The 17,054-nt window shown below is 45.8% G+C and overlaps 2 protein-coding genes across 3 annotated transcripts in view; one reads left to right on the top strand and one right to left on the bottom strand.

Moving 5' to 3' along the window:
* Positions 1–3,228: 3,228 nt before the first annotated feature.
* Positions 3,229–7,668, top strand: FNDC8 (fibronectin type III domain containing 8). 2 transcript variants are annotated; one of them, XM_034423551.3, is made up of 4 exons: positions 3,229–4,187; positions 5,105–5,455; positions 6,292–6,504; positions 7,507–7,668. In XM_034423551.3, the coding sequence occupies exons 1-4, from the start codon at positions 4,185–4,187 to the stop codon at positions 7,618–7,620; spliced, it is 681 nt and encodes a 226-aa protein (XP_034279442.1). In that variant the 5' UTR covers positions 3,229–4,184; the 3' UTR covers positions 7,621–7,668. The 2 variants fall into 2 exon arrangements, with proteins under 2 accessions (XP_034279442.1, XP_034279443.1); XM_034423552.3 differs by having other exon boundaries at positions 4,038–4,187; positions 5,022–5,455.
* Positions 7,669–11,286: 3,618 nt separating this feature from the next.
* The window catches only part of SCN1B (sodium voltage-gated channel beta subunit 1), a 24,027-nt gene continuing 18,259 nt past the window's right edge, over positions 11,287–17,054 (bottom strand). The window contains exons 4-6 of the mRNA XM_034423673.3: positions 16,529–16,670; positions 14,669–14,782; positions 11,287–12,464 (exon numbers count right to left, since the gene is read on the bottom strand). Of these exons, the coding sequence (XP_034279564.1) occupies positions 14,716–14,782; positions 16,529–16,670 (209 nt within the window). The 3' untranslated portion in view covers positions 11,287–12,464; positions 14,669–14,715. The remainder of the gene's footprint in view (positions 12,465–14,668; positions 14,783–16,528; positions 16,671–17,054) is intronic.

Genomic DNA, 17,054 nt, shown 5'->3' with positions numbered 1-17,054 from the left:
CTTGACATTTTCCAGGTCCATCGACCTCCTTGCCTCTCCGGCGGACCTTGGAGAGCCAGAAAAATCCTGTTCTTTAGAGTAGGCGGAATGGGAAGGGTGGATGTCTGGGATCCCAATGCTTCGCGGTGGGGCCCCTTCCCCAGCCCAGCAGAGGCTCCTGACGGGGATCTCAGCTTTCAAAGACAGCCGTCACACAAAGAGGGCTGCGAAGAAGAAGCCGCCGCCTGGAATTGTGCCTTCTTAGAGGGACGTCGCTAGGTGAGGAAAGTAGCTGCTCTCTTCCGCCACCCTCTCTCCCCCCCACCCGCTCGCCCGGCTCAGCCTCACTGCTTTCTCAAAGAGACCATTGTCCGGGCTATCTGAGGACGCACCTGGGAGCCAAGAAACTTGCACCAGCGAAAGAGGAGGAGCCGATCGCTGCATAAGTCCCCCCTACACACACACACACACACAAGAGGGAGGGAAAGAGAAGGAGGGAGGGAGGGGAAAGGGGGAGAGGGGAGAGGGGAGAGGGAGGGAGGGAGAGAATGAGAAGGAATTTGTGACTGAGAAACTGCTGGGACAAATCCCTGCAGTTTTCTTGCCAAGCTTTTTCAGAAGTGGTTTGTCATTGCCTCCTTCCTATTTTTATTTATTTATTGGTTCGATTTATATGCCGCCCATCTCCGGAGACTCAGGGCGGCTTACAATGCATTAAGCAATAGCCTTCCTACTTTTGTATATACCAGTTTAGTAGGGCTTTCGGCCCCCCCAAGCGGTGTTCTTTTTTATACAAAGTCAGCTTATTGCCCTCACAATCCGGGTTCTCATTTTACCTACCTCGAAAGGATGGAAGGCTGAGTCAACCTTTGACCCTGGCGAGATTTGAACTTGCAGTAATTGCAGGCAGCTGGTGCTATTTAACAGTGCTTTAGTCTGCTGCGCCACCAAGGCTCTTTTTCCTAGGGCCGAGAGAGAGTGACTGGCTGGCTTTCTGCCTAAAACAGGATGAGTCCCACCTGTTTCTAAAACCCCCTGAACAAGCTGCAGTCCTCTCCAAGCAGGAGATAAATGCAGATTTCTCCCCAGCAGGCAAGGAGTCGGCTTTGAGTCCTCACCTCCTGGTGACTTTATGAATAAGGTCATGTACAGAAGTCGTTGGGTTGCCTTTTCCCAAGATAATGGGGATTATCCTGGTGGCGCAGCATACTAAAGCACTGTTATTAACAGTGTTATTAACACCAGCTGCCTGCAATTACTGCAAGTTCAAATCTCACCAGGCTCAAGGTTGACTCAGCCTTCCATCCTTTCTAAGGTAGGTAAAATGAGGACCCAGATTGTGGGGGCAATAAGCTGACTTTGTATAAAATATACAAAAATATGAAGGCTATTGCTTAACGCCTTGTAAGCCGCCCTGAGTCTCCGGAGAAGGGCGGCATATAAATCAAATTTTTAAAAAAAAAATTCTTGGAGGGGACAGGGGAAGCTTTCTGGTTTAGCCCACCCTCCTGGGATCTCTTGGTGGTGTCCCATCCTGCTTAGCTCTTTCCAGATCTGCCACGATCCTTCCCAAATGGCAGCAGAACTGCTTAACCACAACACTAAATTGAGTCTGGTTAAATAAAAGAACCATTAATTCTCATGCAGATTGGAACCTAATACGTAAAATTATTAATTATTCAGCCACAGTTTATACTGAACTTAAAAAAAGAACCCTGCAGCTTTCCTGAAAATGCTACAATGATAAGAGAGTTTGCTTAATAATAAAAGAAAGTTGTGAAGGAAAGGAGGGAGAGGAGAGGAGAGGAGGGGAGGAAAAGAAAAGAAAAGAAAAGAAGGAAAGGAAAGAAGAAAAAAGAAAAGAAGGAAAGGAAAGGAAAGAAAAAAGAAAAGAAAAAAAGGAAAAGAAAGGAGGAAAGGAAAGGAAAGGAAAAGGAAAAGGAAAAGGAAAAGGAAAAGGAAAAGAAAATTAGTTTGGACAGAACTGCAAATTATCCAATTGTGTTTTAGGTGCCACAGGAAGTAGGTTGACTCAATGATCAAATTAAGCTGTTCTGTAAATGATGTCATGGCACCATAGTCGTGCCAGTTCACTTTGCACCGTGCCCTAAGCTCCCCAACTCATAGTAAGTTAAAAGCTAACCTAGCTTAATGTGTGATGTGAGCACAACGGGGTTTTGTCCTGAATAAACCTGCTTAAACCTGCCATGTGAACACAATCAAATGGTCATGCAAATCCAGAAAATCGGATTAACTGAGTGAAACATGGATAAGTTACTCGGGAGGTGAGCATGTCGGGGGGAAAGCCCACCAATTTCTCTTGGGTCTGTGAGATTTTCCACACTAGAGAACCCAGAAGGCCTTTCGTCAGTGGTGAGATCTGGAACAGGCAGAAGACGCTTAGGCAAAGTAAATGAACCATTTGTAACAGGGAAGGGGAGGGGTCCGTGGATCATTCACTCCTGCCAAAACAGGAAAAATGCTTCAAACGTAAAAGGGACGAGACCTCTGAGACCTGTATGCTCAGTTACTGATTACCTGGGCAGCCAGCCTGGGCAGCTGTTGAAAGGTGGCCCAGGGGGGTGGGAGGGAATGGGGGAAAGCAAGTTGAAGCAGGGGCAGCCAAGGAAACAGCAGTTCTTACCTCCTGAAGTAATTACTAGTTCTCAACCTACGCCCTGGACAGAGGTGGGCTTCAAAAATTTTAGCAAGGGGTTCTCTACCGAGTTACTGGGTGGGCGTGGCCATGGTGGACGTGGCCTAGGGCTCCTGAGGCTTTCCTCGAGCTCCGTGAGGGGGAAATACGGCCTCCCCAGGCTCCGGAGGCCCACTGGAGGCTGGAAATGGTATCGCCCCTAAGATCTATTCTAGCCCAATCAGTCCCACATATGCAGATCTCAACCGAATGGTTGTCCTGTGATTGTGCCACACCAACTCTTCAGATGCAGAGATCTCTTCTCCACCTTGGAGCATCCTGGTCGAAAATGCACCTCCCTGGGGCACAGCTGTGTATATACAAAGAGTGTGCGTGCGTTCTTTCTAATGGAGTGTGTGCGACGGCATGACTTCGCTTGCCTCCTCTTGTTTACATAAAGAAAAAAAGACTCCGGGTCTTAGACTTTGGAGGGCACACCTGTCCTTATAGGCACACCTGGTCATAATAGGAGAGGGCATCACTGTGGCATAATGAGAGCTAAGCAAATAGTGACCTTTCTGGGCCAGGTACCCAGAGCAACAGTCTCTCAAGGTGACACTCTTTCTGTCAGTACTGAAGCCTCTGGTGGGGGTAAGTCAGCTCTGGCTCTGTGACGTGAGAAGAAGAGGAGATGTTTTGAAAAGCAGGATTGGAGTTCTAATGAGCCCTTTTTATCAGGCCAGGGGAGACAGAGAGAACAATTTTGGATTCCAGTAGTGTTGCTGGTGTGAACATATAGTAGACTTACAAATCTCCATCCTTCTTCTCCTCCTCCTCCTCCTCCTTCTTCCCCTTCCCCTTCCTCCTCCTCCTCCTATTCCCCATGAAGTGAGAATGTGTTGGGTCACGAAATGTCTGCAAGAAAACCACCAAGCTCAGAGACCACCAAGGACCCCACAGTCCTCTTCTCCTCTTCCTCCTCCACTTCACTCCACTTCCTCTTACACTCCCTTCTAGCACTGATGAGATTCCTAGTTGGATCATGAAACATCTGCCAAAGCTCGGAGAGCACCAAGGACCCCATAGGCGGCCTCCTTCTCCTTCTCCTTCTCCTTCTCCTTCTCCTTTTCCATGGACATGGAACATATGTGCGGCATCATCACATGAATGCCATGACTTAATATTGAAGTGAGTTTTGGGGACACAATGATGTACAATGATCATGTACTAACATGATAATGTGTGTGTACAGGTATGTGTATGGGTCACATGTTGTTTTGGAAGTGGCATCATTTGCTACCTATCCCCCTGAGTGTGAACTGCATGTACGTCCTAAAATTACATTCTGTATACTTGGATATTAATATATTTAAAGTTTGAAAAGTCTCTAGCTTCGCAGTCTTCCCGTTGTAATGATCTGAAGCGTTCACATTGTCTCGTTCCAGGGACCAGCTGCCACTTCAAAGGCCCAGACATATTCAGAGCTGATCATCATATCAACATATCTTGCAATAAATAACTTTTATCAGATATTTTCTTTCTTAAAGATATGACCTCACCCCTCTAGAAAATGGTAAGTGATGAATTGTTATGGAAGGTCAAGGGGAAAAAAAGAGAGAATTATATTTTATTTACAATTATAATTACACCCTACCTGGGGTATAATTAGATGGGGCAAGACTTATTTTAATTCCACAACATCCCTGCAAGGTAGATTAGCCTAATTGGGAATGGCTGACTCCAAATCAACCATGGAATCCTAAGGTCAACCTGGATCTTCTTCACAGTCCCACTTCAAAGCCTTCGCCATTTCACGACACTGGCTCTCCTAGAAAACTCACTGGACCGTAAGGTGGCTTTCTAATGTGGACTTAAGGCGTGCTGTGGGCTCAGCATATTTGGATCAAATCTCAATTTTTAATTTGGTCGTAACTATTTTGGATGCTGTGCCATTGCTTGTTCCCTTAAGTGTGACCCTAGAGGGGATAGAAAGTCAAGCTGTGGTTCTTAACTTGGAGAAAAGCTTGCGTGGAGAAGGAAGGAAGGAAGGAAGGAAGGAAGGAAGGAAGGAAGGAAGGAAGGAAGGAAGGAAGGAAGGAAGGAAGGAAGGAAGGAAATAAAAGAAAAAAGAAAGGAAGATTGAGAAAGAGAGAGAGAAAGAAAAGAAAGAGGGAGGGAGGAAGGAAGGAAGGAAGGAAGGAAGGAGGAAAGAAAATAAAAGAAAAAAGAAAGGAAGATTGAGAAAGAGAGAAAGAAAAGAAAGAAAAAGAGGGAGGGAGGGAGGGAGGAAGGAAGGAAGGAGGTTCAAAATAATCAAAATGACAATTGTGACCCTGAAATCAAAGTTATCAGACTTGTCAAAAAATGTGATGGATCTTCCATCTTGCCTTTTTTTGTCCCCCCGCAGATGCCTCAGAAGAAATAGGAGAAGAAGTTAGGTCTGCTTCTTGGTGGGGAAATGTTTCTTCTTCTTTTTCTTCTTCCGTTCAGTTTCAGCTATACAGAAACCACTCAATGCTCACCAGCGACAGCAGCGACACCTCCAGCTATGGCCTGAGCAACACCGTGGAGAGCTCCAAGAACATCCTCTACTCCACGGGCAGTCTGCCTCACACCTTGGATGACCTGCTGGCTGGCATGAAGGTGCCACAGAAAGAAGCCCGCCAGCCTCCACCAGCTCGCTCGAAGTGCAGCACCAAGAACGAAAGCGTCCTCATCAATTTGGACGTAAGCGATGGAGAGACCAGCATCTCAGACAGCGGATCGGATTCCCCTGTGTATGTGCAGTTGCCGCCAGAGCCCGTCATCCAGGAGCACACGGTCAGCACCATCAATGCTAAGGTGAGCTTCTTGCGCACGAATGAACAAACTTCACCATTCATGTGCAGCAAAACCGGATTTCTGTTAACGGGCTTACTTCTCCTTAGTAGAAATTGTTCCTCCTCTATTTGTTGAGCAATCCACCACAGCTTGTTTCTCATGTACCATCAAGCCCTAAGCAGGGGTGGGCTGCTGCAGGTTTGCAGGGGTTCGGGAGAACCTCTAGCTAAGATTCTGTGCAGTTTGGAGAACCCCCAAATCCTACTCCTGGGTGGCCCGCCCCCCGCCCGCCTCTCCCAGAAGTCCCCACGCAGCCCGTTTTGGATGCAGGGAGGTGCAGGGTGCGCATGGAGGCTTGGGGATGGCGAAAAACGGGCCTACCTGAAGTTTGGGAAGGCCAGAAACGGGCCAGCTTCCAGCCTCCAGAGGGCCTCTGGAGTCTGGGGAGACCATTTTCGCCCTCCCAGAGGCTCAAGGAAAGCCTCTGATGTCTGGGGAGGTTGAAAAATGGACCTACCGGAAGTACTGAAGTCCAGAAACGGGCCCATTTCCAGCCTCCAGAGGGCCTCAGGAGCCTGGGAGAGGCCATTTTCATCCTCCTGGAGGCGCGAGGAAAGCCTCCAGAGCCTGGGGAGGGTGAAAACACACACACACCCCACCGTGGTGCAGGAGGCTGAGTAGGCCACACCCCCATGGCCACGCTCACCCAGCAACCAGGCAGAAAACCGATTGCTAAAAATTTTCAATCCCACCCCTGATGTTAACCCAACTTTCTCGGGAAGCAATTGTATTTGCAGACAAGTCGATCCCTGCTTGTGAGTTCCAGTACAAATTGTCAAGTTGTCTCCCCTATGCAGGTCTCTTGGGCCGGCCCGCAAAATGGTGAGTTGATATCCTTCTATGAGCTGCAACTGCAGGAGGCTAAGCTAGAAGGCCAAGGGAAAGATATCCACTGGTTCTGCTCACAGACAGAAGAGAACTTGGAAAACCTGACTCCTGGCACCGCGTATGTGATCCGTGCCAGAGCTCTCAATGTGGCAGGCACGGGGAAATGGAGTCCACCTTACAAGGTATATACCGCTCTGGGGCTCGGTGAATATACTTGGTATAATATTTGGTCTCTAAAAAGTCAGAAAAACACGCCCGAGAGCAAATCTGATGGATCAACCTAACGTTGTCTACTATTCAGATATGTTCCTCAAATACTTGGGATCGGGAAATGTACTTATCGTATTTCTAAATTGTCCTCCTTACTAGGATGTCAAGATAGTGTCTGTGATTCTCTCCCCAACTTTATTTCATACTCCAATAATTCCATGAGATACGTTAGGCCAGGGCTCAGCAACCCGCAGCTCTGGAGCCGCATGTGGCTCTTTCATCCCTCTGCTGCGGCTCCCTGTCGCTCAAAATATGTGTCATAACCGCCAATGTGCGACACCTGCCGGCACATGATTTATTGTGCTTTTTGACCCTGGTAGGCCAATCATGGATAAATCCAAGAAAAGAAAAGTTTCAGAAGAAAACAGAACTTTTAATTCTATTCTATTCTATTCTATTCTATTCTATTCTATTCTATTCTATTCTATTCTATTCTATCCTATCCTATCCTATCCTATCCTATCCTATCCTATCCTATCCTATCCTATCCTGTTTAAGATTGCTGACTCCTACATTAGACTAAGACATGATTGATCCAAAGCCACTCAAATGATGACTGAGAAGTTTGTCCTTTCCCAGCCAGCTTAATACAATATTTCAAATTGTATTCAGTGACGGGGCTCACACATTACAATAAACCAGTGTTTCTCAACCTTGGATGCTTTAAGATGTGTGACCAACTTCAAGACTAGGGGATCCTGAGAGTTGAAGTCAACACATCATAAATGCCCAGAGTTGAGAAGCACTGCACTAAACCATGTGTGGTTAACGATACCTTACTGAATAAGCCACTGATTTGATCAATGTGCTAGGCCATGGGTTTCATGTTTTTATTCTTCCTAAATTTAGAGAGGACACCACTTAAGCAAAATGGGCAGAATATGACAATAAACCTTTCATGTTGATTCTTGCAGTTTTGCACGATGCATCCAATCCCAGGCATGCCCCTGGATCCTTCTCCTGTTACTGTCACTGTACGAAGGCGTCGGAAATCCCAAAGGAAAACTATCTTTATTCCATCTCCCTAAGACGATCTACATCAGAGCAATAAAGGATGACATCTCTGATCTGCTCCAGGATCACTGTCCTTTTCCATCTCTCTGTATGTTACTTGGAGTCTTGGCAAATCTGCACACAGCAACTGGGCAGAGAACCGCTTGCTAAAAATTTTGAAGCCCACCGCTGCCTACAATAGATATTTGATCCTTTTAACAGCAAGACTGAACCCCAATTTTGGTCCAAGTATTGCTTTTTTTTTCAATCACCAACTCCATTTTGACTTTTTAAATTCCTCGTGGACTCTCCTGAACTCTGAACAGTGAACCCAAGTTTCCATTGATAGATGTAGATGTACATTATAGATTGTGGAGAGATACAGCTTCATGTACAATGATAAAATCAGGGACAGAGAATGCATTTTGAGTCAAAGAAGCAAATTTTTTTAAAAAAAATCTTTTAATTGGTAGAGATCAGATTGTCTTTATTTATTTTTTTAAAAATGCATCATAACCCTGTAATTCCCTGAGTTGTACTGCTTACTACGGCTGTCGCTCTGGTTTACTCTGCGCTGTGCCATCTACTTAAGAGTCTGGAATGTGATCCAAAGAATATTAAGTTTGTTGTAATGGCTGTGGAGGGCCCTCATGAATGGGCAATTCACCTACCCAGAGGTGGGAGGCCCTTGAGAAAATGCCAAGGGATGAGAGAAAATAGTATCACAGCTTGGAAACTTGAAGATGTAGGGAGGGGAGAAAAGAAACAAGAAGTTTCTTACACTTCAGAGCTACTTAGCACCCGGGAGGCATTTCCACAATTAGCAGGCCTTGTAATTAAAACAGGTTGCACAGAGTGTTTAATATTAACTAGCAATGCCCTTCCTGCGGCCAGGCTTTTTCCGTCTAACATTATGTATTTGTCTCATTGCCGAGAAATAGGTCCAATTAGCATTTGGCTAGGGAAATGCTAACCGTTCTCATGAGACGTCTCCAGGGGCTGGCTGGCTGGGACAGGTCATAAAATAAAGCATGGCTGAATGAATGGAGGTCTGTAGAGCATAAGGGTCTGCTACAAAGTGTGGTGATAAAATAATGGCATAATATGATAAGAGGAAGCCTTTTCCTGACCAATAATGATGGGTGATATGTTTTACATCTAACATATCTTGATTGTGGCTTGCTACCTTATATACCTTTTCATCCGAAATACTATTCTTCCTTCTTCTTCTTCTATTTTTTTTCCTCCAAAGAACAAAACCCAAACATAAACCCAGCTTAGTAAAGTGTGTACAAATATAGCTAGAGTGTTAATATGCAGTTATTTATTGAGTTTATGAAGTCATTTTATGGATTTTGAGGATTGCAAATTATGCGTGTTATTTTTAAAGATATTGTTTTGAAGCTTCATTTTCTTGACTCACAAGTATGCTTTGAGCAATTGCCACCAGATGGTGCCAGAAAACATCATTCTTCAAGATCTAAGATTTCTCGTTTGCACTCTCTCTCTCTCTCTGTGAGAGAAAGAGAGGGAGAAGGGAGGGGGGAGGGAGGGAGGGAGAGAGAGAGAGAGAGGAGAGAGAGAGAGAAGGAGGGAGAGAGAGAGGGAGAGGGAGAGGGAGAGGGGGGAGGGGGGATTTGTGAGTCTGGGAAACTGCCTGGACAAATCCCTGCAGTTTTCTTGCCAAGGTTTTTCAGAAGTGGTTTGCCATTGCCTCCTTCTTAGGGCTGAGAGCGGGCTGACTGGCCCACTCAAGCTGGCTTTGTGCCTAAGGCAAGACTACAATTCAGTATCCCAGTTCGTAGCTTGATGTCTTAACGATTACACCAAACTGGGTCTCTGAGACCAGCGGTGTTACCAACATTATGTTACTACCGATTCGCCACATGTGCGCACACTCACTTCGTCTGCGTGCACAGCCGGTTTGCATGCACAGCTGCCTTCCATGCATGCACCCAGCCTTCTATGCATGTGCTTTGCTTGGGTGCGCCTTCCGCTCATGCGCCCCGTCTCAAAAATGGGCCTAAATAGGCTGGCATAGAGCCGGGGCGGATGGGCCCACCAGCGATTTCTGCTACCAGTTCGGGCGAACCAGTCCAAACCAGCTGAATACCACCTCTGTCCGAGACCCATTTACCAAGGTTGTACAAAGCCGTAAGAGCAATTCTGTAGTCTATGAAAAGCATGATAGCAGACCTGACCCTTATAAAAAACCAGGAACCGATGGAAATTGACCCTCTCTTGCTAAAGAGGGGGTTAGACAGCCTATCCCATATAGAGAGACAAAATACGGATTCTGCAAACAGGGCTTGCTCGTGCAGTTGCTCTAATTCTTTTGTGATGACTATCTCACTTTTCTTTAGTTTATTAATTAGAAGTTCTTGGATTCTTGCGAGTTTATTTATTTGGTTCCAGTACGGCCTCTTGAGTGAATGCTAATTTTAGCAGAAAATAGAACCGACAATAAAATAGCATTCTTTTCCTATCTAGAAACAGCCAGCTTCTACAGAATCAGTGATGGTACTTTTGTCCTGAGCCCTACCCAAGATCTACAAAGCCAGCCCTGCCAGCTTCTATAACCTCTAATAATCGACTTCTATAGAGTCCGTAAAGGTACTTTATGCTGAGCCACCTTATTGATCTGTCTGAACTGGAACCGCACTAGGTTACTACAAAAGCTCGAGAACCAACCTAGCGATAGTAATTGGCAGCCCCCTCTTGAATTTTATTTTTGTGAATGGGTCTCACCCTCCCACATTAAAATGCTGATGATCCTCTGAAACAGAATAGGCTATGAATGATTGACTGGGACAGAAACTGGTACTTATTCCCATTCTCTTTCTTTTTTTTATCAGTATGTGTGCCAGAGTTAAATGGGTGGTGTGGTGGGCTAGTCTCGCGCCTCAATCAGGAGGTTGTGAGTTCAATCCTAGGTAGAGAGAGATATTTCTCTCCCTGGGCACAATAAGAATATATCTGCTGAACAAAACTCTGCCTTGGCGACAAGAAGAGTATCCGGCCAATAACACTCATTCAGTTGCCCAGACTCCACCCCGTAAGGGATTATGGGGCCGTTAAAAGAGGATGATGATGATGTGGCAGAGTTGAAATGATTTAAATAAAGGAGCAAATTTTAATTGTCAATTATGGTGGGGTGAAGCCAAAGAGCTTCTCTATCAGGGATGTCACTGCGTTATTTTATTTACCAGCTGAGCTCATCATTTCTGGACTATCTGACTCTCCGTAGCTTGCCAACTTCTTATCAGTAAGCTACGTGTTTCCGTATCCACCCACATTCCTTCACTTGCTTCTCACACACTCTTTTCCTTTGTTCCCTTTCCAGCAAGGTCCGGCTGACATAGCCGGCAAGAATTACTTTCAAAAATGTAGCAATTAACTTTTCTTAGTTAGTGAGGTGTTTTATTTTCTTTATAACAAATAAATGAGTTTTATTAGAAACTTTTCCTCGCGTTTCTTTTCAGAATATTGCAATTTGGAATAAGCCACGATCCATCTCCTCTAAACCAGGGTAATTAGTCCCAGAGCCAAACATGGGATTAATAAATGCCCTGACAAGGGAAGGCCTACCTTCTCCACTCCTTCCACTGAAAACCTCTTCATCCCCTGCTTAGACCCATCCAGATGTTCTATAGTCACACATCACACTTATGATAGGAATGACATCAGCGAGCCAGAGCGGGTGAAATTCAATCATCTTTATTTATGAACAAACCCTATTCTATTGTGATGGCAGCTGGTTCCTAGGACCAGCCCCAGAGGGAAGGGGGGGTCTGAGCAGAGGGGAGGTCAGAGTATTCTCCAAACAGCCAAAATGGCCTGGCAAGGTAATAATAGATCCAGGAAGGGGAAATGTGGAGGAGGGCACGGGGGTGATGATGGCATTGCTGTGACGGTTGGTCTGCACCAATTCCAAGGCCGAGCTCAACCACCAAGGCCCCAACACACAGCACCGTGACAACCCACATCTCCAGGACGGTGGGAGAGAAGCAAAAGTCTCCTCCTCCATCTGATTTCTATTCCAAGGCGTCTCTCCTTTGCAAAGACCTTCCATATATGCCAGCCAGCCATCTTGGAAGGAAACCTTGGTAGAAAATTAGGTGAAGGGCGCCTGGGCTGGGAACGGGGTCTTCGGGTGGCACAATTTACATATCCGTACCTGCCCCAGAGAGTTCACTCCACAACAGAGTTTAGGACGGTGTTTGCATCCGAGCATTCCCTCCACAGTTTAGGAACCATTAGGTCATTATCTTCTACCCAGTCTCTACTCATTGCTGGCTGTGGCCGCTGAGAAGTCCAGATCCATCTTGACACGTAGGAGAGAAAGTTGGGATCCTCTCCTCAGACCCATCGAAAGTGCTGGCTGCGAAGTAACCGAAAGAATTCGAAGCGCAAGAAATGTGCAAAACATCAGAAAGCGCAAGTGCTCCTAAAGGAAAGAGGCCTCTGGCCGGCCTGTGGGGGGGCCCACCGTGGGAAAGGACCTCAAGCTTTGCATTACGTGAGGCAAGCCGCCATGCCGTGTTCTCCTCATGCTAATGGCGGGGTGGGTGGGTGGAGGTGGGGGGGGCAATGCCCACTCCGGAAAGGTGATAACCTGGGACTTAAAAAGAGCGAAACTCCCTTTTCTAAGGAGAAACCCACCCTTCCCACGAAAAATATGCATGACTGTCTCTGAGTGGCTGGCTTGGATACAGAGCTCTGGTATTAAAAATAGCATGCTTTCATTAAGGAAAGAGGCCGTGCAGTGGGGGGGGGAGGAGGGAGGGGCTGCTTGGCTCCAGCTCACTTCTTCTCTGGGCTGATGATTGCTCTGCTGAGTCACTTTGCCTCTTCTCGACTCCTTGTCAAAGCCTCATCCCTGGAAAATTGCAAATAACAAGCAGCATTAGATCACCTTGATGGCAAAAGATAACCTGACTTGAGGCCTGGGAGTGGGGAGCTTTACAACACTGATGCCAGGGGTCATTATTGGTGGATTGCTTGCTAAGGGTGGGGGGGGGACCAGCTACTAAAATCTTCTATCCCAGGGGTATCAAACTTGATGTCAAGTTTCCGAAAGATGCCCTAATTAATTCATGAGCCATGATCCAAACTTCAAAGGAAATATAGTGATTTATTTGGAGCAACATTCCGGCAATACTGGGATGCAGTCAGTACTGACCCCACGCAGATTTACGTCCCCCTATGACCCTGTCTCTCCCCTCCTCCCTGGCCATGTCATAAATCACATTCTCCAATTACCCACTTTGGCTGGCTGTGAAACCTAACGCCCTCCTTCTGATTGCGGTCAGAAAGAATGTATGGAATTCACTTCAGTTCTCCCTTCCTCCTGCTCATGGCAACTTGAAAGCTTTGCAAGTTGACACTTGATTTCATTGAGGGCCGTATCAGGGTTGTGTTTGATCTCAGAGGGGGCAGGCCGGGGTGGGCGTGACCAGCTCAACGTCACTTGTCGAGGCTCCGTTTTCAGCCGCGACAGCTTACCCAAACTCCGTTTTCACTGGCAGAGGGCTTCAGGAGCCTGTCGTGGCTGAAAACGGAGCCTGGGTGGGCCATCTGCAGCCTCCCTGAGCTCCATTTTCACTGGCAGAGGGCTTCAGGAGGCCATTGCATCTGAAAACGGAGCCTCCCCAAGCTCAATTTTCACTGACAGAGGGCTGCAGGACGCCGTTGCAGCCGAAAACAGAGCTCGGGGAGGCCGCAGAAGGAAGAGAGGAAAGTCAAACTTCACCTTCCTGCTGTTCAACCAGTCAGCCCTGAAAGCCCCTGAGGATGATTCTCATGAGTCTATGAACCGCGGTGGCGCAGCGGTTAGAATGCAGTACTGCAGGTTACTTCTGCTGACTGCCAGATCGAATCTCACCAGGCTCAAGGTTGACTCAGCCTTCCATCCTTCTGAGGTGGGTAAAATGAGGACCTAGATTGTTGGGGGCAATTGGTTGACTCTGTAAACCGCTTAGAGAGGGCTGTAAAGCACTATGAAGCGGTATATAAGTCTAAATGCTAGTGCTATTCTCAACACGTCTGGAATGTCACTTCCAAGTGATTATGGGACAGAAGTGGAAACTTACTTGGAATCGTTAAGGTTGTAAGACAACTGTGTCTAAACACAGTTGATGTCTTCTCATAAAATCTGCTAGTTGGAGAAGGTGCTACCAGAGTGTTTTTTTTCAGAATGATAAAGTCTGTGTATTTGAATGAAGTTTAATTGTACATCACATCAAATCAGATTTATTTGGAGTTTTCACCTGCCGTTTAATTTTGATGGGGGAAACAGTACGAAAATTTGGATCCATTTTCTCTTTCAGAAGTCAGCCAAAATCCTCTCCAACAATATCAACTGATAGAAGGATGAGATGTAAATGCAAAGATGGGAGTTATATTTCCCAACTGTCTCACTGCTCCCATATTACCATAAATTTGGATTTCAAATCATTTGAGGCAGAGACATCTCTGGCTCTTATCATCTGCAAAGCACCAGGCACCCTTGATACTATTATTAATAATATTAATAGGCACTACGTTGCCTATTATAATATTTGGACAGGTGGCTTTTGGGAAAAGCTTGAATGAATCCTAAACCACCAGCATTTCCCAAGTATTCTTCAGAATATAATTATAATATAATTATAAATCAATATACTGATTTTTGTTGGAGCTTTTGATGCAATACCAGACAAATTTAGCAAATTTTAGAAATGTCAACTTTCCTGGACTTGAAATCTCCTATTTTGCAAAAGAACAGAATACAATTTATGGCAATACCTTCATGATTCTTAACTATCCAATCATTGGGATCAACACTCACGTCAACTAGACTACAGATAGTCCTTGATTTATGACTGCAATGGAGTCCAGAATTTCAATCATAAGTCATTGTAGTCATCAAGGTAACACATGACTGGACTCTTCCTTATGACTATTTTTAAGACAGCAGTTTTAACTTTGAAGGGGGGGATTGTAAATAGCTTTTTTAAAGTGCGCAGTAACTTTGAATAGTTGTACAGTTGTGGACTGTCTGTATGATATTCATTTAGGTGATGGTTACGATAATGATCATACCTTATAAAAACCAGTAATCCCAGTGCCCGCCAATGGCCTGGCCTGGGCTATTCAGCTACCTGCACCCCTGTGCAGTTTTCTTTACTTTCCGATGTGATGGCCAAGTATTCAGAGCTGTTAGGAGACAGAAAGACAAGGTGTATACTTTGGAAATGAGGTTAAGCTCACCTTTCCCCACTCCTCCCTTACACAATACAAGCTCCAGTAACTGCTGGAGTTTCATCACAACCAAATGCTAAGCCAGCCTTCAGTATCTTTTCAAAGAAATAATAATCCTGGTGTGCTTTGGTACCCCAATAAGGTCAAGTGACTAAGTTAGGAGACCTGGAACATCTCACTGTGAGGGAGAGAAAGCTAGTGGCAAGCCAGTTCATTGCATGATGTGATGGGAGAAGGATGAAACGAGGAGGAATCAGGGTTATAAGCAGCAGAATAAGCCTTATACTGTAGAGGGATGAGCAACGGTTGCAGGATACTTTGATTTATGGGAAACTGAAGAGCCCAACAGAGGGGGCAAGGATGCAAAATGAGTGGGGCTTATGGTCAAAGCCAGGATTCATGGTCCATCAAGTCTCCAGGAGTTGAGCTTGACTCAATTCCCTCTAGAAGCTTGTAAGACACGTTAGGCCTACCAAAGCTCCCCTAATTTCCTTCTGAGCATGCAGAAGCTGCTTGATGACCCAACAATTTTAAGAAATGTGAACCCCCACGCTTTTTCAAATGGTTGTGTGCAGTCACAAGCCATGAAGGGAAGGTCTGTCCCAGTGGTGAAATCCCCGGTTTGCTGCCTGCGCATGTGTGGTGCCAAATGCACGCTGCACATGCATGCACATGTGCAGTATGTGCCAAAAGCGCACTGTGCATGGAAAAAGGAGGCTTGGGAAGGTAAGCAGAACAGCAAGGTGGGGGAACAGCTGTGCCACGCGATTTAGAGTCGCTAGAAAGCAGGATTTCCTGCTTTCTAGCTATTTTAAATCGCGCAGCACAGCTGATCGTCAGAAATACCGGTTAGGACCAGCCGATAACTTTTTCTTACTACTGGTTCGCTGAACCGGTAGCTTTTATCACTACCGGTTCACCCGAACCGGTGCGAACCGGTAGGATTTCCCCACTGGTCTGTCCTTGAAAAGAGTGAATCAATGAGATGAGCATGGTGATGATGAAACGTAAATATATATATATACATCTTGGCTTTGTCAACAACTTATGAAAGAAAACAAGTATACTTTCTCTCCCACTGAACAAGTTCATTCCAGAGATTTTCCTTTCCTAATGTACATACCTATTTAACTATCCACTGTCCCATCTCGGCCCTACCCAGCATAGAACCTTAGTGGACAGGACATAGGGAATGACCTTGAAAAATAGGAGGACAAGCCACTACCAAGGTAATGGTCAGTTAAGAGGGGCTTGAAGCTGGGTCAAGAAACTAGTTCGAGTAAACAGCTCAGAGAGCCTCTCTGTAGTTGATTCAAAGATAAAGTGAAGGGGAGAGCACATTCAACATTGCAAGATCCTGTTACGATATTTGTCACGATAACAACTACAATGACCTATATGGCATCAGTTTCTTTGTCTGGTCTACCTTGTTGGGATGACGCTTAGTGCCATAGAAGCTGCCAGGAGTAATGTTTGATGTCAACATCAGCTTGGACATTTCTTTTACAGCAATGTCTGGTTTCTGATTGAGCTGCTCATCAGTACTCAAAATACAGCATTGATAGCATCATCCCAGAGCCTTACGAGTTATTGTAGGGCGCTGTGTAGCTAGTAGCCACTCAACACAGTTAGAAGTCAGAACGTGGAAGCCCCTTAATGTTCCCCCATGCTTCTTCTCCTGCCCTATCCCACTCTCCTTACGCATTTTCTTGAGCAGCTGCCTCTGTCGCTGCAGCGATCTTCTTGTAGCAATAGATCATCTCCGCTACCAGCCAGATGGTCAGGACAACAATGAGGACGTACATCATGATTTCGGAGACAATAGATGCCATATCCCGATTGGCTATGGATGAAAGGGGAAGACAGGGATAGGGCTGTGTGAAGCGCAGGCATCCAGGTTAACTAAACTCAGTTACTTTTTGCTAGAATGGAAAATGGAATACTGAAGTTTTGGGAAACTCACGGACCACACATGCAAAGAATGACCTTGTTTCACCTGGAAGTGAACCTGCTTTCTGTTGGGCTCGTTGGCAAACACCTAAACTCAATGGGATTCTTTCCAGTCACTGTTCTCAAGAGCTCTCTTTAACTTGATTTAATGAGATGAACAGAATGGAGCTACAAGAATTCCAGCATCTCAATGATTTCCTCTAAAGCAGTAGCCTTTGAGGCACCAGGGACCAGTTCCATGGAGAAAGGTTTTTCCGCTGACTGGAGGGGAAGTGGT

Source organism: Pantherophis guttatus, chromosome 10, assembly GCF_059756535.1.
Source record: "Pantherophis guttatus breed Tessera chromosome 10, ASM5975653v1, whole genome shotgun sequence".
In the NCBI taxonomy this organism is placed as follows: domain Eukaryota; kingdom Metazoa; phylum Chordata; class Lepidosauria; order Squamata; family Colubridae; genus Pantherophis; species Pantherophis guttatus.
The sequence above is the reverse complement of the archived record's forward strand: the minus strand, read 5'-3'. Positions and strand labels throughout refer to the sequence as shown.